This window comes from Arachis hypogaea, chromosome 12 (genome assembly GCF_003086295.3).
Source record: "Arachis hypogaea cultivar Tifrunner chromosome 12, arahy.Tifrunner.gnm2.J5K5, whole genome shotgun sequence".
NCBI lineage: Eukaryota > Viridiplantae > Streptophyta > Magnoliopsida > Fabales > Fabaceae > Arachis > Arachis hypogaea.
Genome location: NC_092047.1, coordinates 83,141,834 through 83,169,325, shown reverse-complemented (window position 1 = coordinate 83,169,325; position 27,492 = coordinate 83,141,834). Strand labels below are relative to the sequence as shown.

General features: G+C 39.7%; 1 protein-coding gene and 1 non-coding gene across 2 annotated transcripts in view; both read right to left on the bottom strand.

Moving 5' to 3' along the window:
- The window catches only part of LOC140176771 (uncharacterized), a 43,984-nt gene extending 21,447 nt beyond the window's left edge, over positions 1-22,537 (bottom strand). The window contains exon 1 of the mRNA XM_072208315.1: positions 21,996-22,537. Coding sequence (XP_072064416.1) covers positions 21,996-22,537 — 542 coding nt within the window. The remainder of the gene's footprint in view (positions 1-21,995) is intronic.
- Positions 6,106-6,213, bottom strand: LOC112731393 (small nucleolar RNA R71). The gene has a single exon (XR_003167172.1). It is a non-coding gene; the product is annotated as a small nucleolar RNA R71 (small nucleolar RNA).
- Positions 22,538-27,492: the final 4,955 nt, after the last annotated feature.

Here is a 27,492-nt window from a genome sequence, read left to right as displayed (position 1 = left end):
ACAATTTCGTGCACCATCATACACCGCTGAAAAGTAGCAGGTGCATTGCATAGTCCAAATGGCATCCTTTTGTAAGCAAAGGTGCCAAAAGGGCAAGTGAATGTGGTCTTTTCCTGATCTTCATGAGCAATGTGAATCTGGAAGTAACCAGTGAATTCATCAAGAAAGCAATAATGGGATTTACCCGCCAACCGGTCCAACATCTAATCGATAAAGAGCAAAGGGTAGTGGTCCTTCCTTGTAACGGCATTCAACCTTCGATAATCGATACACACTTGCCAAGCATTTTGTACTCTCTTGGTGACCACTTTACCATCATCCTTTCTTACCGCAATGATGCCCGATTTTTTGGGAACAACCTAGACCGGGCTCACCCACTCACTATCAGAAATTGGGTATATGATACCTGCGTCAAGTAGCCTAGTGACCTCCTTCTTTACCATATCAATGATGGTTGGGTTGAGCCTTCTTTGTGGTTGCCTAACCGGCCGAGCTCCCTCTTGGAGAAAGATACGATGCATGCACTTGTGGGGGTCAATCCCCACAATATCAGCTAAGCTCCAACCAATTTCCTTGTACTTTCTTAGAACATCTAGGAGCTTTCCTTCTTCTTCACTAGAAAGCTCACTAGCAATAATGACCGAAAACCTTTGGTTGTCCTCTAAGAAAGCATATTTCAAATGAGATGGAAGAGGCTTCAGTTCACTCTTTGCCTCAAGATGAGGTTCCTTTTCATCAAGCTCACGGAGTTCATTCTCAACAACTTCCTCTTGTTCACCTTCTTGGTAATCCGTCTCTTCAACAATAAGGTAGCACAACTTGTTGTGGTCTTCTTTTCTCACTTCCGATACCACTTCATCGATTACATCACACCGGAGAATGGAATGCTCTTCGGGAGGGTGCTTCATGGCTTCTTCCAAATTAAACTTGATAGTCTTGTCTCCGACCTCAAAGAAATATGTACCGGTGAAGGCATCTAGCTTGAATTTAGAGGTCTTAAGGAAGGGTCTACCAAGTAGAACGGAGGAGGAGCTTCTATTCTCTATTGGAGGCATTTCAAGGATGTAAAAGTCAATTGAAAATACCAAGTCCTTGATCGCCACAAGTACATCCTCTGCTATTCCCACAACGGTAATTACGCTCTTGTTGGCTAAGGCAAATTTTGCCGTCGACCTCTTTAATGGAGCCAAATTTAACCGCACAAAGATAGATAAGGGCATGATGCTTACGCAAGCCCCTAGATCATCATGAAAAGCAATTCCACCAATACTACAAGACACCAAACAAGGTCCAGGATCGCTATACTTCTCAGGATTAGGCTTCATTAAGGAAGAAATAGAATTATCCAAGGATAATGTCTCCAACTCACCTATCCTATCCTTGTGTGTACACAAGTCCTTCAAGAATTTTGCATACTTTGGAATTTGTTGGATGGCGTCAAGAAGTGGGATGGTGACCTCCACCTTCTTGAACACTTGAAGCATATTTAAATCAAACTCTGGAGTCTTCTTTGCCTTCTTCACCATGGAAGGGAATGGGATAGGAATGGACTCATCCACTATAGCTTTCCTCTTAGGTTCCTTAAGGCTTACTCCTTCTTCCTCATGCCTTTTGTCTACCTCCTCTTCTTCATGTGAAGCTTCAACAACCACTTCTTCCTCATGAATGTTTTCCATGACCCTAGGAGGTATCTCCTCCAATGTAGTTCCCGACCGTAGAGTGATGGCGTTGAGACCGCCCTTGGGGTTTGGAAGAGGTTGGGATGGAAGATTAGAAGAGCTTGAGAATTGGTTGGTGTTGTTGTTGGAGGAGGACAAGGACAACTTCGAAATTATGTCAGTGAGATTGGCTAGTTGAGCACTCATGTTACCATATTGTGCACTCAAGGTATTGAATTGAGCCTTATTGTTCTCCTCTTGTTTCTCCATGGTAGCTCTAAGCTCATCAACTTGATTATTGGAAGATGAAGAGGCTTGGTTGGATTGTTGTTTATGATGTGGTGCTTGGTATTTGGTTTAGTTGTTTTGGTTTTGGTTGTGATGATTTTGGTTGGCTTGGTGGTTGTTGTTGTTATGGTGGTATTGGGATGAAGATTGGTTGTTGTTGTAGTGAGAAGAAGAGTTGCTCCATATTTGGTTTTGATTGCTCCCTTGTGCATTATCCCTCCACCTTTGATTTTGATTATTACCATGAGAGTAATTGTTTTGTCCTTGAGAGGGATAGGGTGGACGATTGTTGTAGTTCACATTGACCATGGCAAGGGCATACTCCTCTTGAATTTGATGACATTAATCGGTGTAATGTGTGGTGCTAGAGCACAAACTATAAATTCTAGGAGGGCCTTCAAGTTGAGCAACTTGGGGTGGAGCTTGGATGTCTTGGATGGAGTAGAATGCTTTTTGATCTTTTTGTATCTGTGTAAGGATAGTGGTCATGTCCCCAAGCGCCTTGGTTAAGCTTGTCTTGGAAGGGGATGCTTCCGCTACACCCTTAAGACGATTACTTCTCACCCTTACTATTGTATTAGGCATCTTTGGATTACCTTATGATCCTTTGATCACGTTTTAGGGGGTTGGCCATGCCTGGACCTTTCACTTATGTATTTTCACGGTAGAGTTTCTACACTCCATAGATTAAGGTGTGGAGCTCTGTTGTTCCTCAAAGATTAATGCAAAGTACTACTGTTTTCTATTCAATTCTTCTTATTTCTCTTCTAAGATATCCATTCGCACCCAAGAACGTGATGAAGGTGATGATTATGTGTGACGCTCATCATCCTTCTCCCTTATGAACGCGTGCCTGACAAACACTTCTGTTCTACATGAATTAAGCTAGAATGAATATCTCTTAGATCTCCTAACCAGAATCTTCGTGGCGTAAGCTAGAATGATGGCGGCATTCAAGAGAATCCGGAAGGTCTAAACCTTGTCTGTGGTATTCCGAGTAGGATTCAATGATTGAATGACTGTGACGAGCTCCGAACTCGCGATTGCAGGGCGTTAGTGACAGACGCAAAAGGATAGTAAATCCTATTCCAGCATGATCGAGAACCGACAGATGAATAGCCGTGCCGTGACAGGGTGCGTGAGCATATTATTCACTGAGAGGATAAGATGAAGCCATTGGCAAGGGTGATGCCTCCAGACGATTAGCCGTGCCGTGACAGGGCATTGGATCATTTTCCCGAGTGATGACCGAAAGTAGCCATTGACAGTGGTGATGTATCACATAAAGCCAGCCATGGAAAGGAGTAAGACTGATTGGATGAAGATAGCAGGAAAGCAGAGGTTCAGAGGAACGAAAAGCATCTCCATTCGCTTATCTGAAATTCCTACCAATGATTTACATAAGTATCTCTATCCCTATTCTATTTATTATATTAAATTTGAAAACTCCATAATTATTTTATATCCGCCTGACTGAGATTTACAAGGTGACCATAGCTTGCTTCATACCAACAATCTCCGTGGGATTCGACCCTTACTCACGTAAGGTATTACTTGGACGACCCAGTGCACTTGCTGGTTAGTTGTATCGAAGTTGTGACAATTATGTATTGAGATCAGAGCACCAAGTTGCTCACGTTGCCAGGGATTGTTTGAGCCTGGACATCACAATTTCGTGCACCAAGTTTTTGGCGCCGTTGCCGGGGATTGTTTGAGTTTGGACAACTGACGGCTCATCTTGTTGCTCAGATTAGGTAATTTTCTTTTCGTTTTGTTTTCAAAAAAAAAAAATCTTTCAAAAATATTTTCAAAGATCTCTCATCTGTTTTCGAAAAAAAAAATTAAAATAAAAATGTTTTCAAAAATTTTATTCAAGATTTTTAAGAATGAATTCTAGTGTTTTATGAAGCATGTGAAGCCTGGCTGGCTGTAAAGCCATGTCTAAATTCTTTTGGACTGAGGCTTCCAAACCATCAGAGGTAAGTTACATACTTGATAAATGATGAGCAGCAATTTGTTATCAAGATCAATATACTCTGATGTTAAAATGCTGAAGCTTGGCTGGCCATTGGCCATGTCTAGTGTTTTGGACTGGAGCTTTCTTTGAAAGCTTGGCTGGCTAGTGAGCCATGTCTAATTCCTGGACTGAAGCTTTAGACTAAGAATGCAAGATTCCTGGAATTCATATTAAAAATTTTGGAATCTTTATTTTTCTTTTTTCAATTAATTTTTCGAAAAAAATCCAAAAAAATTAGAAAATCATAAAAATCAAAAATATTTCATGTTTCTTGTTTGAGTCTTGAGTCATATCATAAGTTTGGTGTCAATTGCATATGCATCTTGCATTTTTCGAAAATATCATGCATTAATAGTGTTCTTCATGATCTTCAAGTTGTTCTTGGTAAGTCTTCTTGTTTGATCTTGATGATTTTTTGTTTTGTGTCTTTTCATGTTTATCATATGCATTCTTGAATTCTTAGTGCGTAAGCATTAAAGAATTCTAAGTTTGGTGTCTTGCATGTTTTCTTTGCATTAAAAATTTTTAAAAAATATGTTCTTGATGTTCATCTTGACATTCAAAGTGTTCTTGGTGTTCATCCTGACACTCATATCATTCATGCATGCATTCATTGTTTGATCTAAAAATTTCATGCATTGCATCATTTTTTCTTGTTTTTCCCTTGCATCATAAAAATTCAAAAATTAAAAAAATATCTTTTCCTTTTTCTCTCATCAAATTCGAAAATTTGAGTTGACTTTTTCAAAAATTTTTAAAATCAAGTTGTTTCTTATGAGTCAAATCAAATTTTCAATTTGAAAATCTTATCTTTTTCAAAATCTTTTTCAAAAATCAAATCTTTTTCAAATTTCTTAGTTATTTTCGAAAATTCTAAAAATATTTTTCAAAAATCTTTTTCTTATTTTTATATCAAATTTTCGAAAATAACATAATCAATTAATGTTTTTATTCAAAAATTTGAAGTTTGTTACTTGCTTGTTAAGAAAGATTCAAACTTTAAGTTCTAGAATCATATCTTGTGATTTCTTATGAATCAAGTCATTAATTGTGATTTTAAAAATCAAATCTTTTTCAAAAACTAATTTCTATCATATCTTTTCAAAAAAATATCTTCTTATCTTATCTTTTTCAAAATTTGATTTCAAAATATCTTCTCTAACTTCCCAACTTCTAATCTTTTCAAATTTGTTTCAACTAACTAACTAACTTTTTGTTTGTTTCTTAACTTTTTCAAAACTACCTAACTAACTCTCTCTCTCTAATTTTCGAAAATATCTTCCCTCTTTTTCAAAAATTTCTTTTTTATTAACTAATTATTTTTATTTTTTATATAAAAAAATTTTGAAAAAAATACTAACCTTTTTCAAAACTATTTTCAAAAATCACTAACTCTTTTCAAAAATTGTTTTCGAAAATTCACTTCCCCCTCTCATCTTCTTCTATTTATTTATTCATCTACTAACATCTCTTCCTCACATCATCACCAAATTCGAACCCCCTCCTCTATCTGTGTTCGAATTTCTTCTTCTTTTCTACTAACAATAAGGAACCTCTTTACTGTGACATAGAGGATTCCTCTTCTTTTCTTTTTCTCTCCTCTTTCTTATGAGCAGGGACAGAGAAAAAGGCATTCTTGTTGAAGCTGATCCAGAACCTGAAAGGACTCTGAAGAGAAAATTAAGAGAAGCTAAATTACAACAATCCAGAGACAACTTGATTGAAAATTTCGAACAAGTAAAGGAGATGGCAGCCGAACCCAACAACAATGCAAGGAGAATGCTTGGTGACTTTACTGCACCTAATTCCAATTTGCATGGAAGAAGCATCTCCATTCCTGCCATTGGAGCAAACAACTTTGAGCTGAAACCTCAATTAGTTTCTCTGATGCAGCAGAACTGCAAGTTTCATGGACTTCCATCTGAAGATCCTTTTCAGTTCTTAACTGAATTCTTGCAGATATGTGATACTGTTAAGACTAATGGAGTAGATCCTGAAGTCTACAGGCTCATGCTTTTCCCTTTTGCTATAAGAGACAGAGCTAGATTATGGTTGTATTCTCAACCTAAAGACAGCCTGAACTCTTGGGATAAGCTGGTCACGGCTTTCTTAGCCAAGTACTTTCCTCCTCAAAAGCTGAGCAAGCTTAGAGCTGATGTTCAAACCTTCAGATAGAAAGAAGGTGAATCCCTCTATGAAGCTTGGGAAAGATACAAACAGTTGACCAAAAAGTGTCCTTCTAACATGCTTTCAGAATGGACCATCCTGGATATATTCTATGATGGTTTATCTGAGTTATCAAAGATGTCATTGGATACTTCTGCAGGTGGATCCATTCACCTAAAGAAAACGCCTGCAGAAGCTCAAGAACTCATTGACATGGTTGCTAATAACCAGTTCATGTACACTTCTGAAAGGAATCCTGTGAGTAATGGGACGCCTATGAAGAAGGGAGTTCTTGAAGTTGATACTCTGAATGCCATATTGGCTCAGAATAAAATATTGACTCAGCAAGTCAATATGATTTCTCAGAGTCTGCATGGAATGCAAGCTGCATCCAACAGTACTCAAGAGGCATCTTCTGAAGAAGAAGCCTATGATCCTGAGAACCCTGCAATAGCAGAGGTAAATTACTTAGGTGAACCTTATGGAAACACCTATAACTCAACATGGAGAAATCATCCAAATTTCTCATGGAAGGATCAAAAGCCTCAACAAGGCTTTAATAATGGTGGAAGAAACAGGTTTAGCAATAGCAAGCCTTTTCCAGCATCCACTCAGCAACAGACAAAGAACTCTGAACAAAATGCTTCTAATTTAGCAAATCTAGTCTCTGATCTATCTAAGGCCACTGTAAGTTTCATGAATGAAACAAGGTCTTCCATTAGAAATCTGGAAGCACAAGTGGGCCAGCTGAGTAAAAGGATCACTGAAATCCCTCCTAGTACTCTCCCAAGCAATACAGAAGAGAATTCAAAAGGAGAGTGCAAGGCCATTGACATAAGCGCCATGGCCGAACCTGTGAGGAGAGGAGAGGACGTGAATCCCAAGGAGGAAGACCTCCTGGGACGTCCAGTGATCAATAAGGAGCTTCCCTCTGAGGAACCAAAGGACTCTGAGGCCCATCTAGAGACCATAGAGATTCCATTGAACCTCCTTATACCCTTCATGAGCTCTGATGAGTATTCCTCTTCTGAAGAGAATGAGGATGTTACTGAAGAGCAAACTGCCAAGTTTCTTGGTGCAATCATGAAGCTCAATGCCAAATTATTTGGCATTGATACTTGGGAAGTTGAACCTCCCTTGTTCATCAATGAACTGAGTGATCTAGATCAACTGACATTACCTCAGAAGAGACAAGATCCTGGAAAGTTCATAATACCCTGTACCATAGGCACTATGATCTTTAAAGCTCTGTGTGACCTTGGTTCAGGAATAAACCTCATGCCCCTCTCTGTAATAGAGAAACTGGGAATCTATGGGGTGCAAGCTGCTAAAATCTCACTAGAGATGGCAGACAGCTCAAGAAAACAGGCTTATGGACAAGTAGAAGACGTATTAGTAAAGGTTGAGGGCCTTTACATACCTACTGATTTCATAGTCCTGGATACTGGAAAGGAAGAGGATGAATCCATCATCCTAGGAAGACCTTTCCTGGCCACAACAAGAGCTGTGATAGATGTTGACAGAGGTGAAATAGTCCTTAAATGGAATGAGGACTCCCTTGTGTTTAAAACTCAAGGATCTCCCTCTACAACTATGGAGAGGAAGCAGAAAAAGCTTCTCTCAAAGCAGAGTCAACCAGAGCCCCCACAGTCAAACTCTAAGTTTGGTGTTGGGAGGCCACAACCAAACTCTAAGTTTGGTGTTAAACTCCCATATCCAAACTCTAAGTTTGGTGTTGGAGAGTTTCAACAAAGCTCTGCACATCTGTGAGGCTCCATGAGAGCCCACTGTCAAGCTATTGACATTAAAGAAGCGCTTGTTGGGAGGCAACCCAATGTTTATTTATCTAACTCTATTATTTTTGTTTTTCATATTTTCCTAGGTTAATGATCATGTGGAGTCACAAAATAAATATAAAAATTGAAAACGGAATCAAAAAATAGCAGAAGAAAAATCACACCCTGGAGGAGCATCTGTCTGGCGTTCAGTGCCAGAACAGAGCATGGTTCTGGCGCTGAACGCCCAAAATGGGCAGCTTCTGGGCGCTGAACGCCAGAACAGGCATGGTTCTGGCATTCAACGCCAGAAATAGCACACAAATGGGCGTTGAACGCCCAAAATGGCCACCAACCTGGCGCTGAACGCCCAGAGTTGGGTAAAAGGCATTTTTACATGCCTAATGGGTGCAGGGATGTAATTTCTTGAACACCTCAGGATCTGTGGACCCCACAGGATCCACTTAGGATCTGTGGACCCCACAGGATCCCCACCTACCTCCACTCACTTCTTCTCACCACTCTCTTTCACACAACCCCATAAACACTCTTCCCCAAAAACCCTTCACCAGTCACCTCAAACTCTCTTCCCCATCACCTCTTCACCACTCACATCCATCCACTCTTCCCCATAAACCTACCTCATAAACTCCACCTACCTTCAAAAATTCAAAACCAATTTCCCACCCAAACCCACCCATATGGCCGAACCTTAACCCCCCCTCCCTTCCCTATATAAAGTCCTCTATCCTTCATCAAATTCACACAACACACCCCTCTACACTCTCCTTGGCCGAAACCACATCTCCCTCTCCCTCTCCATATTTCTTTTCTTCTTCTTCTATTCTTTTGTTTATTGCTCGAGGGCGAGCAATATTCTAAGTTTGGTGTGGTAAAAGCATAGGTGTTTTTCCATTACCATTGATGGCACCCAAGACCAGAGAATCCTCTAGAAGAGGGAAAGGGAAGATAAAAGCTTCCACATCCGAGTCATGGGAGATAGAAAGGTTCATCTCCAAAGCCCATCAAGACCACTTCTATGATGTTGTGGCCAAGAAGAAGGTGATCCCTGAGGTCCCTTTTAAACTCAAAAGAAATGAGTATCCGGAGATCCGACATGAAATTCAAAGAAGAGGTTGGGAAGTTCTAACAAATCCCATCCAACAAGTCGGCATCCTAATGGTTCAAGAGTTCTATGCCAATGCATGGATCACCAAGAACCATGATCAAAGTAAGAACCCGGATCCAAAGAACTATGTTACAATGGTTCGGGGGAAATACTTAGATTTTAGTCCGGAAAATGTGAGGTTGGCATTCAACTTGCCATACATGGAAGAGAACGCACGCCCCTACACAAGGAGAGTCAACTTTGATCAAAGGTTGGATCAAGTCCTTATGGACATATGTGTAGAAGGAGCTCAATGGAAGATTGACTCCAAAGGCAAGCCAGTTCAACTAAGAAGATTGGACCTCATGCCTGTAGCTAGAGGATGGTTGGAGTTCATTCAATGCTCAATCAGTCCCACTAGCAACCGGTCTGAAGTTACTATAGACCGGGCCATCATGATCCATAGCATCATGATTGGAGAAGAGGTGGAAGTTCATGAGATTATACCTCAAGAACTCTACAAGGTGGCTGACAAGTCCTCCACTATGGCAAGGTTAGCCTTCCCTCTCCTCATTTGCCATCTATGTTACTCAGCTGGAGCTTTCATAGAAGGAGACATTCCTATTAAGGAAGAGAAGCCCATCACTAAGAAAAAGATGGAGCAAGCAAGAGAGCCCATTCATGGAGCTCAAGAGGCGCAGGAAGCTCACCACCATGAGATCCCGGAGATGCCTCAAATGCACTTTCCTCCACAAAACTATTGGGAGTAAATCAACACCTCCCTAGAAGAATTGAGTTCCAATATGGGACAACTAAGGGTGGAACATCAAGAGCACTCCATCATGCTTCATGAAATAAGAGAAGATCAAAAAGCAATGAGAGAGGAGCAACAAAGACAAGGAAGAGACATAGAAGAGCTCAAGGACATCATTGGTTCCTCAAGAAGGAAACGCCACCATCACTAAGGTGGATTCATTCCTTGTTCTTCTTTCTTCTGTTTTCTGTTTTCTATGTTATGTGCTTATCTATGTTTGTGTCTTCATTACATGATCATTAGTAGTTAGTAACTTTGTCTTAAAGTTATGAATGTCCTATGAATCCATCACCTCTCTTAAATGAAAAATGTTTTAATTCAAAAGAAAAAGAAGTACATGAGTTTCAAATTTATCCTTGAACTTAGCTTAATTATATTGATGTGGTGACAATGCTTCTTGTTTTCTGAATGTATGCTTGAACAGTGCATATGTCTTTTGAAGTTGTTGTTTAAGAATGTTAAATATGTTGGCTCTTGAAAGAATGATGACTAGGAGACATGTTATTTGATAATCTGAAAAATCATAAAAATGATTCTTGAAGCAAGAAAAAGCAGCAAAGAACAAAGCTTGCAGAAAAAAAAATAAAAAAAAATAGAAAGAAAAATGAAAAAGCAAGCAGAAAAAGCCAATAACCCTTAAAACCAAAAGGCAAGGGAAATAAAAAGGATCCCAAGGCTTTGAGCATCAGTGGATAGGAGGGCCTAAAGGAATAAAATCCTGGTCTAAGCGGCTAAACCAAGCTGTCCCTAACCATGTGCTTGTGGCGTGTAGGTGTCAAGTGAAAACTTGAGACTGAGCGGTTAAAGTCAAGGTCCAAAGCAAAAGAAGAGTGTGCTTAAGAACCCTGGACACCTCTAATTGGGGACTTTAGCAAAGCTGAGTCACAATCTGAAAAGGTTCACCCAATTATGTGTCTGTGGCATTTATGTATCCGGTGGTAATACTGGAAAACAAAGTGCTTAGGGCCACGGCCAAGACTCATAAAATAGCTGTGTTCAAGAATCATCATACTGAACTAGGAGAATCAATAACACTATTCGAAATCTGAAGTTCCTATAGATGCCAATCATTCTGAACCTCAATGAATAAAGTGAGATGCCAAAACTATTCAAGAGGCAAAAAGCTATAAGTCCCGCTCATATGATTGGAGCTCTGTTTCATTGATAGTTTGGAATTTATAGTATATTCTCTTCTTTTTATCCTATTTGATTTTCAGTTGCTTGGGGACAAGCAACAGTTTAAGTTTGGTGTTGTGATGAGCGGATAATTTATACGCTTTTTGGCATTGTTTTTAGTATGTTTTTAGTAGGATCTAGTTACTTTTAGGGATGTTTTCATTAGTTTTTATGTTAAATTCACATTTCTGGACTTTACTATGAGTTTGTGTGTTTTTCTGTGATTTCAGGTATTTTCTGGCTGAAATTGAGGGACTTGAGCAAAAATCAGATTCAGAGATTGAAGAAGGACTGCTGATGCTGTTGGATTCTGACCTCCCTGCACTCAAAGTAGATTTTCTGGAGCTACAGAACTCGAAATGGCGTGCTTCCAATTGCGTTGGAAAGTAGACATCCAGGGCTTTCCAGAAATATATAATAGTCCATACTTTGGCCAAAAATAGATAACGTAAACTGGCGTTCAACGCCAGCTCTCTGCCCAAATCTGGCGTCCAGCGCCAGAAAAGGATCCAAAACCAGAGTTGAACGCCAGAAATGGATCAAAACCTGGCGTTCAACTCCACAAATGGCCTTTGCACGTGGAACACTTAAGCTCAGCCCAAACACACACCAAGTGGGCCCCGGAAGTGGATTTATGCATCAATTCCTTACTCATGTAAACCCTAGTAGCTAGTTTATTATAAATAGGACCTTTTACTATTGTATTAGGCATCTTTGGATTACCTTATGATCCTTTGATCACGTTTTAGGGGGCTGGCCATCTCGGCCATGCCTGGACCTTTCACTTATGTATTTTCACGGTAGAGTTTCTACACTCCATAGATTAAGGTGTGGAGCTCTGCTGTTCCTCAAAGATTAATGCAAAGTACTACTGTTTTCTATTCAATTCTTCTTATTTCTCTTCTAAGATATCCATTCGCACCCAAGAACGTGATGAAGGTGATGATTATGTGTGACGCTCATCATCCTTCTCCCTTATGAACGCGTACCTGACAAACACTTCTGTTCTACATGAATTAAGCTAGAATGAATATCTCTTAGATCTCCTAACCAGAATCTTCGTGGCGTAAGCTAGAATGATGGCGGCATTCAAGAGAATCCGGAAGGTCTAAACCTTGTCTGTGGTATTCCGAGTAGGATTCAATGATTGAATGACTGTGACGAGCTCCGAACTCGCGATTGCAGGGCGTTAGTGACAGACGCAAAAGGATAGTAAATCCTATTCCAGCATGATCGAGAACCGACAGATGAATAGCCGTGCCGTGACAGGGTGCGTGAGCATATTATTCACTGAGAGGATAAGATGAAGCCATTGGCAAGGGTGATGCCTCCAGACAATTAGCCGTGCCGTGACAGGGCATTGGATCATTTTCCCGAGAGATGACCGAAAGTAGCCATTGACAGTGGTGATGTATCACATAAAGCCAGCCATGGAAAGGAGTAAGACTGATTGGATGAAGATAGCAGGAAAGCAGAGGTTCAGAGGAACGAAAAGCATCTCTATTCGCTTATCTGAAATTCCTACCAATGATTTACATAAGTATCTCTATCCCTATTCTATTTATTATATTAAATTCGAAAACTCCATAATTATTTTATATCCGCCTGACTGAGATTTACAAGGTGACCATAGCTTGCTTCATACCAACAATCTCCGTGGGATTCGACCCTTACTCACGTAAGGTATTACTTGGACGACCCAGTGCACTTGCTGGTTAGTTGTATCGAAGTTGTGACAATTATGTATTGAGATCAGAGCACCAAGTTGCTCACGTTGCCAGGGATTGTTTGAGCCTGGACATCACAATTTCGTGCACCATCATACACCGCTGAAAAGTAGCAGGTGCATTGCATAGTCCAAATGGCATCCTTTTGTAAGCAAAGGTGCCAAAAGGGCAAGTGAATGTGGTCTTTTCCTGATCTTCAGGAGCAATGTGAATCTGGAAGTAACCAGTGAATTCATCAAGAAAGCAATAATGGGATTTACCCGCCAACCGGTCCAACATCTAATCGATAAAGAGCAAAGGGTAGTGGTCCTTCCTTGTAACGGCATTCAACCTTCGATAATCGATGCACACTTGCCAAGCATTTTGTACTCTCTTGGTGACCACTTTACCATCATCCTTTCTTACCGCAATGATGCCCGATTTTTTGGGAACAACCTAGACCGGGCTCACCCACTCACTATCAGAAATTGGGTATATGATACCTGCGTCAAGTAGCCTAGTGACCTCCTTCTTTACCATATCAATGATGGTTGGGTTGAGCCTTCTTTGTGGTTGCCTAACCGGCCGAGCTCCCTCTTGGAGAAAGATACGATGCATGCACTTGTGGGGGTCAATCCCCACAATATCAGCTAAGCTCCAACCAATTTCCTTGTACTTTCTTAGAACATCTAGGAGCTTTCCTTCTTCTTCACTAGAAAGCTCACTAGCAATAATGACCGAAAACCTTTGGTTGTCCTCTAAGAAAGCATATTTCAAATGAGATGGAAGAGGCTTCAGTTCACTCTTTGCCTCAAGATGAGGTTCCTTTTCATCAAGCTCACGGAGTTCATTCTCAACAACTTCCTCTTGTTCACCTTCTTGGTAATCCATCTCTTCAACAATAAGGTAGCACAACTTGTTGTGGTCTTCTTTTCTCACTTCCGATACCACTTCATCGATTACATCACACCGGAGAATGGAATGCTCTTCGGGAGGGTGCTTCATGGCTTCTTCCAAATTAAACTTGATAGTCTTGTCTCCGACCTCAAAGAAATATGTACCGGTGAAGGCATCTAGCTTGAATTTAGAGGTCTTAAGGAAGGGTCTACCAAGTAGAACGGAGGAGGAGCTTCTATTCTCTATTGGAGGCATTTCAAGGATGTAAAAGTCAATTGAAAATACCAAGTCCTTGATCGCCACAAGTACATCCTCTGCTATTCCCACAACGGTAATTACGCTCTTGTTGGCTAAGGCAAATTTTGCCGTCGACCTCTTTAATGGAGCCAAATTTAACCGCACAAAGATAGATAAGGGCATGATGCTTACGCAAGCCCCTAGATCATCATGAAAAGCAATTCCACCAATACTACAAGACACCAAACAAGGTCCAGGATCGCTATACTTCTCAGGATTAGGCTTCATTAAGGAAGAAATAGAATTATCCAAGGATAATGTCTCCAACTCACCTATCCTATCCTTGTGTGTACACAAGTCCTTCAAGAATTTTGCATACTTTGGAATTTGTTGGATGGCGTCAAGAAGTGGGATGGTGACCTCCACCTTCTTGAACACTTGAAGCATATTTAAATCAAACTCTGGAGTCTTCTTTGCCTTCTTCACCATGGAAGGGAATGGGATAGGAATGGACTCATCCACTATAGCTTTCCTCTTAGGTTCCTTAAGGCTTACTCCTTCTTCCTCATGCCTTTTGTCTACCTCCTCTTCTTCATGTGAAGCTTCAACAACCACTTCTTCCTCATGAATGTTTTCCATGACCCTAGGAGGTATCTCCTCCAATGTAGTTCCCGACCGTAGAGTGATGGCGTTGAGACCGCCCTTGGGGTTTGGAAGAGGTTGGGATGGAAGATTAGAAGAGCTTGAGAATTGGTTGGTGTTGTTGTTGGAGGAGGACAAGGACAACTTCGAAATTATGTCAGTGAGATTGGCTAGTTGAGCACTCATGTTACCATATTGTGCACTCAAGGTATTGAATTGAGCCTTATTGTTCTCCTCTTGTTTCTCCATGGTAGCTCTAAGCTCATCAACTTGATTATTGGAAGATGAAGAGGCTTGGTTGGATTGTTGTTTATGATGTGGTGCTTGGTATTTGGTTTAGTTGTTTTGGTTTTGGTTGTGATGATTTTGGTTGGCTTGGTGGTTGTTGTTGTTATGGTGGTATTGGGATGAAGATTGGTTGTTGTTGTTGTGAGAAGAAGAGTTGCTCCATATTTGGTTTTGATTGCTCCCTTGTGCATTATCCCTCCACCTTTGATTTTGATTATTACCATGAGAGTAATTGTTTTGTCCTTGAGAGGGATAGGGTGGACGATTGTTGTAGTTCACATTGACCATGGCAAGGGCATACTCCTCTTGAATTTGATGACATTAATCGGTGTAATGTGTGGTGCTAGAGCACAAACTATAAATTCTAGGAGGGCCTTCAAGTTGAGCAACTTGGGGTGGAGCTTGGATGTCTTGGATGGAGTAGAATGCTTTTTGATCTTTTTGTATCTGTGTAAGGATAATGGTCATGTCCCCAAGCGCCTTGGTTAAGCTTGTCTTGGAAGGGGATGCTTCCGCTACACCCTTAAGACGATTACTTCTCACCCTTACATGTTGTGTAGCCTCGGCAACATCATTTATCAAGCTCCAAACTTCTCCCGCCGTCTTGTTTTTTGAAAGAGAACCACCACGAGAAGCGGTGAGCAATCTTCTATCTTCCGCACAAAGACCTCCAGTGAAATAACTGATGAGCAAGTGAGTATCCAATCCATGGCGTGAATAAGATTCCAATAGCCTCTTGAACCGAGTCCAATACTCATACAAACTCTCTTGGTCCTTTTGCATTATACCCGAAATCTCCTTCCGGATGTAGTCGGTCTTCTCCGGTGGAAAGAATTTGTCTAGAAACTCTCTTCTCAAGAAATCCCAATTTGTCACCATCTCATCCAGTTGTGAGTAAAACCATGTCTTTGCTTGCCCCTCAAGAGAGAAGGGAAAGGCAAAAACCATAATAGCCACCTCATCGGCTCCATGCCTTCGAGTCGTAGAATAAGCAACTTGAAAATCTCTTAGATGTCGGATGGGGTCTTGACCCGGCAACCCATGATACTTAGGAAGTAGATTTATCAAGCTATTCTTCAACTCAAAGTTTGGATCAAGGTTGGGATACCTCGTTTGCAAAGGTTGAAGTATGATATCCGGAGCCCCTTGCTCATGCAAAGTGATCCGGCGTGGCTCCGTCATGTATGGTTCACCTGTGGGATGCAAAGATGTATTAGTAGTGCCAACAGAAGAATAGGAAGTAGCAGACTCCAAGTCAGTCTCGGTATCGTCTAGTGATTCTATGTGTTCCTCAAGAGAGGCCAAAGTACTAGCCGTATAGTCCAACCGTCGTCTAGCTTGCCGAGTGTGTAACAAAGTTCTTTCAATCTAAGGGCCAAACTCGGCTAAGCTAGAATTCGGATGAGACCGAGTCATCAAACTTGGGAGTCATAGCACACATACAAAAGAAATCTAAACTATAACTAAGTATTGAAAGCAAATAAACTATCTATACTATTCACGTATTCACATAACCAATATCAAGGCATATGTTGCAACCATTCCCCAGCAACGGAGCCAAAAATTTGATGGTGCTAAGAATGTACACCGGTTCAGAATTTCACAAAATATTTCCGTTGCTAGTATAGTCCAAACCGATAGTCAACTCTCAGATCAAATTTTAAGAAATTGGTTGTCACAAGTTCAACCCCAATAAAAGTAACCGAAGTATTCAAACCTCAGGTCGTCTTACAAGGAATGGGCAAACATGTGCTTCAACATTGGTTAGAATTTCGGGGTTGCAAGTCATGAGCAAAGATTTAAACAAAAGGACTTAAGCAAACAAGAAATCTTAAGATGCAAGAAACTAAGTCAAGTAGCTAAAGCAAGGTATGAGCAATTCCAAACTAATAAGAGAATGAATGATATAATTCTACTCTAAAACTAACAAGTAACTATAACTAGAATTAAGCAATTGAAATTTTGGGTTTTCAAATATGAATAATAAAAGCAACTCTTGGCTAGGCATGAGAAATTGAGATCTCCATCCTTGTCTACATACTAAATATTGATAATTATGAGGTACCAACCCATTAAGTCTACTTCCTAAAAGCCTTAAGTACGTAGTGTCTACTCCTAAGTTTGAAGTACGTCAAATAGGTTTAATCACATCAACCCATAAGTTCCAACCTATCTACTAATTAGATTAGTAGTGGGTTAGTGTTAATGGGTATCAAGTTGATCACCAAGGGTTCTCAAATCACCAATTCAATGAGACCCAATGACTCAAGGTCACTCAATTCCCTTAGCCTAAGCCAAGAGTAAAGAAAACTACTCCATAATCAAAGGAAATATTTCATCAAACACATGGTAAGCATCACTAAAAGACATATTCAAAATGAAATTAAATTGAAATTAACAAGTACCCACTAACAGTTATCAATGTAAAATCACTCAAGCAACACAATTAATCATGGAAATCATCAATTTAACATTAACAATTCAAGATCCATAAGATTCACAAAATGGGTAGAAAATGACAATTGACAAGAAAACAAAAATCTAACACAAGATCTAAACAAAATTAAACTAAGAAATTCAAATTAAGTAATCAAAACTAGAAATCAACAAGATCCAATTCATAATTTAACAAGAAAAGATCAAATCAAACTAGATCTTGAGAGGAACAAGGGTTTCTTTCTCTAGAAGAACAAAAACCAAAAACTAGCTAAAATTGTGTCTAAGTGTGAATGAATGATCCGCCATTTTCCCCCTAGCATCATTGGGTCTTTTCCATGCAGAACCAGCTTGAATTTGGGCCTCTTCAGCCTCAGAAATCGCCAGGCACGATTTCTTTTAATGAGGTCACGTGCAGCTTGTCGCGCGTACGCGCCATACACGCGTGCGCGCTGATTGATTTTTGCGATCCACGCATGCGCGACATGTACGCGTGCGCGTCAATGGGGGGGTTTTGCTAATCCACGCAGATGCGCCGATCTTCGCGCGCCGTTTCCAGCTGTCCGCACCCACGTGTGTGCGCGAGGTGCCCGTACGCGCCCATGCTGAAATTCCCAAAATCCAAATCTTCATGTTCCTTCCACTTGTGCATGCTTTATTTCTCTCTTCTAGGCCATTCTTGCCCTATAAATTTTTAAATCACTCAACAAACACGTCACAGCATCGAATGGTAATAAAAGAGGATCAAAATATGGCAATTCTAAGGCAAAAGAAGCATGTTTTCCATCATGAAGTAATATTAGGAAGAGAACACAAAACCATGCAATTCTTGTGAATAAGTGTGAAAAATATTGACAAAACCCCTCAAATTCTACACAATATAAACCACAAAATTGGAGTTTATTGGTGCACGAAATCACAATCACACTTTTGCAATTCCGCACAACTAACCAGCAAGTGCACTAGGTCGTCCAAGTAATACCTTACGTGAGTAAAGGTCGATCCCACGGAGATTGTCGGCTTGAAGCAAGCTATGGTTATCTTGTAACTCTTAGTCAGGATATCAATAGTTCTCAGATTTAATTGTAAGAAGTAAAAGAATATGAAATAAATACTTGGTATGCAGTAATGGAGAATAGGTTGAGGTTTTGGAGATGCTCTGTCTTCTGAATCTCTACTTTCCTACTGTCTTCTTCTTCACGCACGCAAGGATCCTTCCATGGCAAGCTGTATGTTGGTGGATCACCATTGTCAATGACTACCATCTGTCCTCTCAGTGAAAATGGTCCAAATACGCTGTCACCGTACGGCTAATCATCTGTCGGTTCTCACTCATGCTGGAATAGGATCCATTGATCCTTTTGCGTCTGTCACTATGCCCAGCACTTGCGAGTTTGAAGCTCGTCACAGTCATCCCTTCCCAGATCCTACTCGGAATACCACAGACAAGGTTTAGACTTTCCGGATCTCAAGAATGGCTGCCAATAATTCTAGCCTATACCACGAAGACTCTGATCTGAATCAGAAGGCTAAGAGATAAGCACTCAGTCTAAGGTAGAACGGAGGTGGTTGTCAGGCACGCATTCATAGGTCGAGAACGGTGATGAGTATCACGGATCATCACATTCATCAAGTTGAAGTACGAGTGAATATCTTAGAATAGAGACAAGCGTGATTGAGTGGAAAACAGTAGTAATTGCATTAATTCATCAAAATACAACAGAGCTCCTCACCCCCAACCATGAGGTTTAGAGACTCATTCCGTAGAAGATACAAAATTCAGATGTAAAATGTTATGAGGTACAAAATGAATCACTAAGAGTAGTTTTTATAATAAACTAGTGACCTAGGGTTACAGAAAATGAGTAAGCTAGAATAGTTAGTGCAGAAATCCATTTCCAGGACCCACTTGGTGTGTGCTTGGGCTGAGCATTAAAGCTTTCACATGTAGAGACTTTTCTTGGAGTTAAACGCCAGCTTTTGTGCCAGTTTGGGCTTTTAACTCCAGCTTTTATGCCAGTTCTGGCGTTTTGACGCCAAAATTTTTATGCTGACTTAGAACGCCGGTTTGGGCCATCAAATCTCGAGCAAAGTATGAACTATTATATATTGCTGGAAAGCCCAGAATGTCTACTTCCCAAAGCAATTGAGAGTGCGCCAATTGGGCTTCTGTAGCTCCTGAAAATCTACTTCGAGTGCATGGAGGTCAGAATCCAACAGCATCTGCAGTCCTTTTTCAGCCTCTGAATCAGATTTTTGCTCAAGTCCCTCAATTTCAGCCAGAAAGTACCTGAAATCACAGAAAAATACACAAACTCATAGTAAAGTCCAGAAAATATGGTTTTTGAATAAAAACTAATAAAAACATAATAAAAACTAACTAAAATATACTAAAAACATACTAAAAACAATGCCAAAAAGCGTATAAATTATCTGCTCATCATTTATCAGTCATGCATATGCGTGAGATGGGTTGTGCGCCAGACACATGATAACGCCTAACTGCACGGGTTTGGATTTTTACACTAAAAGTAAAATATGTCCTTTGTAAGTATAGACCAAACCCAACAATTGAGCATCAATCAAATAATAAAGTCAATACAAAATAACTAAGAGTAATTAAACCTCGGGTCGTCTTTCCTAGGAGTTGCAATGAAATATCATATTATTGGCTATGAGATCAAGGGAGTTTGTGAGAATTGGGAAAGCAAGAGAGCAAGAAATGTAAATAGCAAGGAATTAAATGATCATGCAAGGAATTAAAAGGAAAGCAATCAAAAGCAATGGAAATGGAAATTGAAAGCTAAAAAGGACTCTTGGCAAGAAGTGGATAATTAAGGATTCCTATCCTAGTTATAGACCACAAACATGGCAATTATGTGAGATCAATCCAAATCAATCAATCCTCCTTGAGAATTAGTCAAAAGCATAATTGATCTCAATCCATAAGTTCTAGTCAACTCACTAATTACTTAGTGAAAGACTAGCGTCAATGGAAACCAAACCAATTAATTATTCTCACACAATGCGGAATGGATATCCACAATTCAATTCCACCCAAACACCCAAATTTCTCAACCAAGAGTGTGAAAACTAAACATGCAAGGAATTAAACATTAAAGCAATAAAAGTCAAAAGCAATTAAAGACAAGGAAAGAAAAATTAAAATGCAAGAAAACCTCTTGGCAAGTAACTGAAGGCTAAGGTTACCTATCCTAGCCATTGACCACAAACACATGATGATTATGAAGAGTTAATCCTACTTAGTGAACCTTATATCGAAGATAAGTCAAATAGGCATAGTTAATTTCAATCCCTAAGTCCTATGTCAACACTAAGGGCACATAGAGTCAAGGAAAACCAAATCAACTAACTACTCTAATATATTAAACAAGAATGGACATCAATGACTCAAGGATCACCAAAGTCAAAAATTTCAAGCCAAGAGTGTAGAAAAACTAAGCCAAGCATTTTATCAAACACTTGGTGTGCATGAAAATAAAATAATATTAAAAATGCATTAAAATAAATTCTAAAGCTACCAAAGCAAGAAAATGACAATGACAACTAAAGAAAGCAATAAATGACATAGAAACATAAATTTGCATTAATTGGAATTAAAATAACAAAAGTGTTCATAACATGAAAATTGACATAAAAGAGAAAATAATAAAAGAGATGAAGAAGATAAAGACAAGAAGCATAGAAACATAAATGAAACTACACTAAAGCAAGAATTAAAGTGCTGAAATTAAAAGGAAACTAAGATAAAAACCCTAATTCTAGAGAGAGGGGGAGCTTCTCTCTCTAGAAACTAAGACAAAACATCATAAAAACTAAACCTAATTGCCCCCCTTCATTCAGCTTCACTTTGGCCTCTTATAGCTTCAGAAATGAGTTGGACTGGGTCTTGGAGGCCCAAAAATCGCCCCCAGTGATTTGCAATTAATGAGCTGACGTAATTCGGGTCACGCATACGCGTGGGTCACGTGTACGCGTCACTCACAAATCTTTCTTGTGCGTACACACGCATACTTGTGCGTACGCACGGGTGCTGAAACTTCCAAACTCCATTTCCTCATGGTTTCTTCCCTTTTGCATGCTCTTTTCCTAACTCCTTCAACCCATACTTGCCTTGGAAACCTAAAATTACTTAACAAATACATCAAGGCACCGAATGAGATTAAAGTAAATTAAAATTGACTAAATTAAGTGCAAAAGAGCATGTTTTCACATTTAATCTAAATTTAGGAAGAAATCACAAAAGCATGCTATTTAGATGGAATGTGGGTTTATATGATGAAATCCACTCAAATCAAACCAAAAATATATCGTAAAATATGGACTCATCAATACACCACCCGCACAGTTCCAGCGCAACTCTCGGGAAAATATACCAGAGAGCGCCAGCATCCTTATGACGCTTTACGCATGGGATGCTTTTTTTTTTCTTTTTTTTTTAAATAACGCAGAACAAAAGGGAAACATGCTTATTTGAAAATTAACAAAGAAAACTAATGAAATAATTATAAGCAAATAAATAAAATAGAACTATAAAACGGAATATCATACCATGGTGGGTTACCTCCCACCTGGCACTTTTCTTTAACGTCCTTAAGCTGGACGGTCCATAGGCTCAGTTCTCTTCCTTTGTTGGATCCTTCAAGAGGAAGATCTCCAGCTCCTTGTTGTTCTTCACTTTCACACCATGATAAAGCTTTAAACGGTGGCCATTGACTTTGAAGAAGGTAGGGCTTGAGGGGTGACTTAGGTGGACAACTCCATACGGTTCCACCTTCTCCAACATGTAGGGTCCATCCCATCTTGACCTCGGTTTGTCCGGCATTAATCTCAACCTTGAGTTGTAGAGAAGGACTTGATCCCCAACTCTAAACTCTCTTCTCTTGTTGTTCTTGTCATGTACCGCCTTCACCTTTTCTTTGTAGAGCCTTGAGTTTTCATACGCTTCTAGATGAAGGCATTCCAATTCCTCCAGTTGTAATTTTCTCTCAATTTTGGCTCCTCCCAATCCTGAGTTGCATTCCTTCATAGCCCAATAAGCTTTATGTTCTACCTCTACTAGAAAGTGACAAGCCTTTCCGTAGACTAGGCGGAACGGACTCATGTCGATGGGTGTCTTGTAAGCTGTCCGATAAGCCCATAGCGCATCTCCAAGCCTAGAGCTCCAGCCCCTTCTATGAGGTTTAACAATCTTCTCGAGTATGCACTTGATCTCTCTATTAGGCACCTCGGCTTGGCCATTTGTTTGGGGATGGTAAGCCGTCGCCACCTTGTGAATGATGCCATATTTCTTCATCAAACCTGTCATTCTTCTGTTACAAAAATGAGAGCCTCGATCACTCATGATTGCTCGTGGTGATTGATGCACGAAAACTTGTCTCTCAAAAAATTTCCATTCGGCAAGTATATCGAATTGTCGTCAAGTAAAAACTCACAATAGAGTGTGGTCGAATCCCACAGGAATTGATTGGTTGAGCAACTTTAATTAGATGAGTGTTCTAGTTGAACTAAGCATATTTGAATTTGGAGGTGTAGAAAATTAAATGGCGGGAAAAGTAAATAGCAAGGAATGTAAATGACAGAAAGTAAATGGCGGAATGTAAATGGCAGAAAGTAAATTGTAAGAAAATAAATGGGAATGGGGTGATTAAGCATAAAAGTAAACAACAGAAAGTAAAGAGAATGGGAAGATCAGAGATGGGGAGTTTATTGGGATCAGGAGATATTGTATTCTCCAGATCAAGTTCATTCTCATCTCTTCCTCAATCTATGCAACTCATTGATCTCTTGGCAATCTTAGGTGATTGAATCCCAATTCCTTGGCAATCTAATCTCTCTAAGCTTGAACAATTTTCCAATTCCTTGATCTAATTGCTCATGAGAAGAGATGAAGTATGGTCACTAATTATACCACATATATTTCCAAATCAAAGTATTGGTAGGATTATATGTCACTATATCCATCCAACCCCCAATTTGGTCCAACATAAGAAAGCAAGAATATGATTTCCTTATTCCTCTTCCAAGGTTCAAAGAAAATCCAAGTATGAGTAGCTTCTTTTCCAAGACAACTACTAAATTTGATGAAGATCAAAAGCTTTCAAGTAAATCAAAGAGAAAGGAAAGAAGAAGAAGAATGAAAACTATAATTGATCCATTAAATTACAATAGAGCTCCCTAACCCAATGAAGATGGGTTTAGTTGTTCATAGCTCAATTCTAACAGAAAATGGAAACGGAAAGAAAGTACATGAACTAGAAAGAAAAGTACAGAGAAAGTAATTCAGGGTTTCCCCTTTCAATCTTCCTAAAAGTGTAAAATTCAAAAGTTCAAAAAGTAATTCCTAACTAACTTCAATTCTATCTATTTGTACACTTTCTTCATTCAGTCTTGAAGTCTTTAGATGTGGGCTTTGGCCTCTGTTGAAGCTAGTTAGGAGTGGCCTTTAGTAACGTTGATGAGGGCGTTTGCAAATTAACGTTCATACTCTGCATGGGTGCCATTTTGTATTGAAGTTGTAATTGACATTGGAGTTCACATTGGGATTCAACGTTTGAGCAAGAACCTTGGGTCAAACTTTGCAACATAATTCTGGAACGTTTGCGATTAAGTTTGACCCAACATTGGTGCATCAACGTTTTCTTACCCACGCGTGTGCGTCGCCCATACGTACGCATCATTGCACATTTTTCCAACTCCAAAAACTTGAAAATCATCGAGCACATCACCAACTTTCCCTCCAACGTTGCACCATGAGTTTAGTAGTTTGAGGCATAGTTGGAGGCCAACTTTGGCTCCAACTATGTACCTTGAATTGAGTAGTTTGAGGCATAGTTGGAGGCCAACTTTGACTCCAACTATGCACCGTGAAATCCTCATGGCCAACGTTTGAGGTAGCATTTGAGGTCCAACTTTGGCTCAAACATTGACTTCTCTTCCTTGCCTTAGCCACGTTTGAAGCAAAGTTGGAGGCCAACTTTGGCTCCAACTATGGCTTCTTGATTATAGATGTTTGAGGCAAAGTTGGAGGCCAACTTTGGCTCTAAATTTGCACCTCTTGAGCATGGACGTTTAAGATAACGTTGGAGGCCAGCTTTGGCTCCAACTTTGGCCTCTCTTCTTCATCAACGTTTGAGGCAACGTTAGTGAGCCAACTTTGGCCACCAATGTTGCTTCCTTTGCTCCTTTCCATAACCCTTTTGTTGCTTGTTTGTTTGCCCTTTCTTAGCTTATTTTCCACCTATTATCAATCAAACAATTGCATCAAAGTTTGCTATAATCACAAGATGTTTGCATCATTCAATCATCAAGTAAAATTTTCATAAAATCTTATGAAAAGCACATAAATAATCAAGTTTAATTGAATTAAGGGATGTATGAAATTCTCACCCAAATACTTGCTTATAGCTCAAGAAAGTGTATAAAACCTAATGAAAACAAATGAAAAAGGCTTGTGAAACTAGCCTAAAATGCATTGGCATCAGTGATCCAAAGTGACAAATAATATTATTCCTAGCAAAAGAAACAACCATGTTAGCATCATCATTGCGGGTAGGAATTGCTTCCACCCACTTAGAAATATAATCAACAGCTAACAGAATATATAAGAAACTATTCGAGTTTGAAAATGGACCCATGAAGTCAATGCCCCAAACATAAAAAATTTCACAAAACAACATGAGTTGTTGGGGCATCTCATCCCTCTTAGATATGTTTCCAAACCTCTGGCATTGGTGGCAAGAGTCACAGAAAATATTAGCATCCTTAAAAAGTGTGGGCCACCAAAATTTGCAGTCTAAAATCTTTCTTGCATTTCTTTGAGGACCAAAGTGTCCACCATTCTCAGAAGAGTAGTATTCCTCTAAAATAGACTGGATTTCAGATTATGGAACACACCTTCTAACTATTTGGCCAGCACCACATCTCCACAAATATGGGTCATCCCATATGTAATGCTTGGACTTGCTCTTGAGCTTGTCCTTTTGATGTTTAGAAAAATTTGAAGGAAAGGTGCGACTAACCAAATAATTAGCTATGGGGGCATACCAAGGAACCATCTCAGATATTCCTTGCAAGCTATCAAGTGGAAATGCATCATTGATAGTAGTGGAGTCACTTTTAATATGTTCTAGGCGACTCAAGTGGTCCGCCACAAATTTTTGGGAACCACTCCTATCTTTGATCTTTAAATCAAACTCTTGCAATAGCAATATCCAACGGATTAACCTTGGTTTTAACAATTTCTTAGCTAGCAAGTATTTTAAAGCCGCATGGTCTGAATATACTACCACTTTGGTTCCAAGTAAATAAGTCCGGAATTTATCCAAAGTAAAAACAATGGCTAAAAGTTCCTTTTTAGTGGTAGTATAATTAGACTGGGCACCATCTAAAGTTTTAGAAGCATAAGTGATGAGCGGATAATTTATACGCTTTTTGACATTGTTTTTAGTATGTTTTTAGTAGGATCTAGTTACTTTTAGGGATGTTTTTAATAGATTTTGTGTTAAATTTACATTTCTGGACTTTACTATGAGTTTGTGTGTTTTTCTGTAATTTCAGGTAATTTCTGGCTGAAATTGAGGGACTTGAGCAAAAATCAGATTCAGAGGTTGAAAAAGGACTGCTGATGCTGTTGGATTCTGACCTCCCTGCACTCAAAGTGGATTTTCTGGAGCTACAGAACTCGAAATGGCGCACTTCCAATTGGGTTGGAAAGTAGACATCCAGAGCTTTCCAGCAATGTATAATAGTCCATACTTTGGCCAAGAATTGACGACGTAAACTGGCGTTCAACGCCAGCCTTCTGCCCAAATCTGGCGTCCAGTGCCAGAAAAGGATCCAAAACCAGAGTTGAACGCCCAAACTGGCACAGAAACTGACGTTCAACTCCACAAATGGCCTCTGCACGTGGAACACTTAAGCTCAGCCCAAACACACACCAAGTGGGCCCCGGAAGTGGATTTATACATCAAATACTTACTCATGTAAACCCTAGTAGCTAGTTTATTATAAATAGGACCTCTTACTATTGTATTAATCATCTTTGGATTACCTTATGATCCTCTGATCACGTTTTAGGGGGCTGGCCATCTCGGCCATGCCTGGACCTTCACTTATGTATTTTCAACGGTAGAGTTTCTACACTCCATAGATTAAGGTGTGGAGCTCTGCTGTTCCTCAAAGATTAATGCAAAGTACTACTGTTTTCTATTCAATTCTTCTTATTTCTCTTCTAAGATATCCATTCACACCCAAGAACGTGATGAAGGTGATGATTATGTGTGACGCTCATCATCCTTCCCCCTTATGAATGCGTGCCTGACAAACACTTCTGTTCTACATGAATTAAGCTAGAATGAGTATCTCTTAGATCTCCTAACCAGAATCTTCGTGGCGTAAGCTAGAATGATGGCGGCATTCAAGAGAATCCGGAAGGTCTAAACCTTGTCTGTGGTATTCTGAGTAGGATTCAATGATTGAATGACTGTGACGAGCTTCAAACTCGCGAGTGCTGGGCGTTAGTGACAGACGCAAAAGGAGGGTGAATCCTATTCCAGCACGATCGAGAACCGACAGATGAATAGCCGTGCCGTGACAGGGTGCGTGAGCATAAGATTCACTGAGAGGAGGGGATGTAGCCACTGACAACGGTGATGCCCTTGCATACAGCCAGCCATGGAAAGGAGTAAGACTGATTGGATGAAGATAGCAGGAAAGCAGAGGTTCAGAGGAACGAAAAGCATCTCCATTCGCTTATCTGAAATCCCTGCCAATGAATCTACATAAGTATCTCTATCCCTTTTATTGTTTATTTTAATCTAATAAAATATCATGTTTAAATCCGCCTGACTGAGATTTGCAAGGTGACCATAGCTTGCTTCAAGCCAACAATCTCTGTGGGATCGACCCTTACTCACGTAAGGTTTATTACTTGGACGACCCAGTACACTTGCTGGTTAGTTGAACGGAGTTGTGTCCACACATAGTAAAGAGCCATAATAATGATTCCATACAATAACAAAGAGTACTACATTAATGTGATCACAATTTCGTCCACCAAGTTTTTGGCGCCGTTGCCGGGGATTGTTCGAGTTTGGACAACTGACGGTTCATCTTGTTGCTCAGATTAGGTAATTTTCTTTTTGTTTTCTTTTCAAAAATTTTTCAAAAATCTTTCAAAAATTCTTCTTTGTTTTCGAAAAAAAAAATAAAAAAATAAAAATGTTTTCAAAAATAAATTATTCTATGGCTTCAAAATTTTTA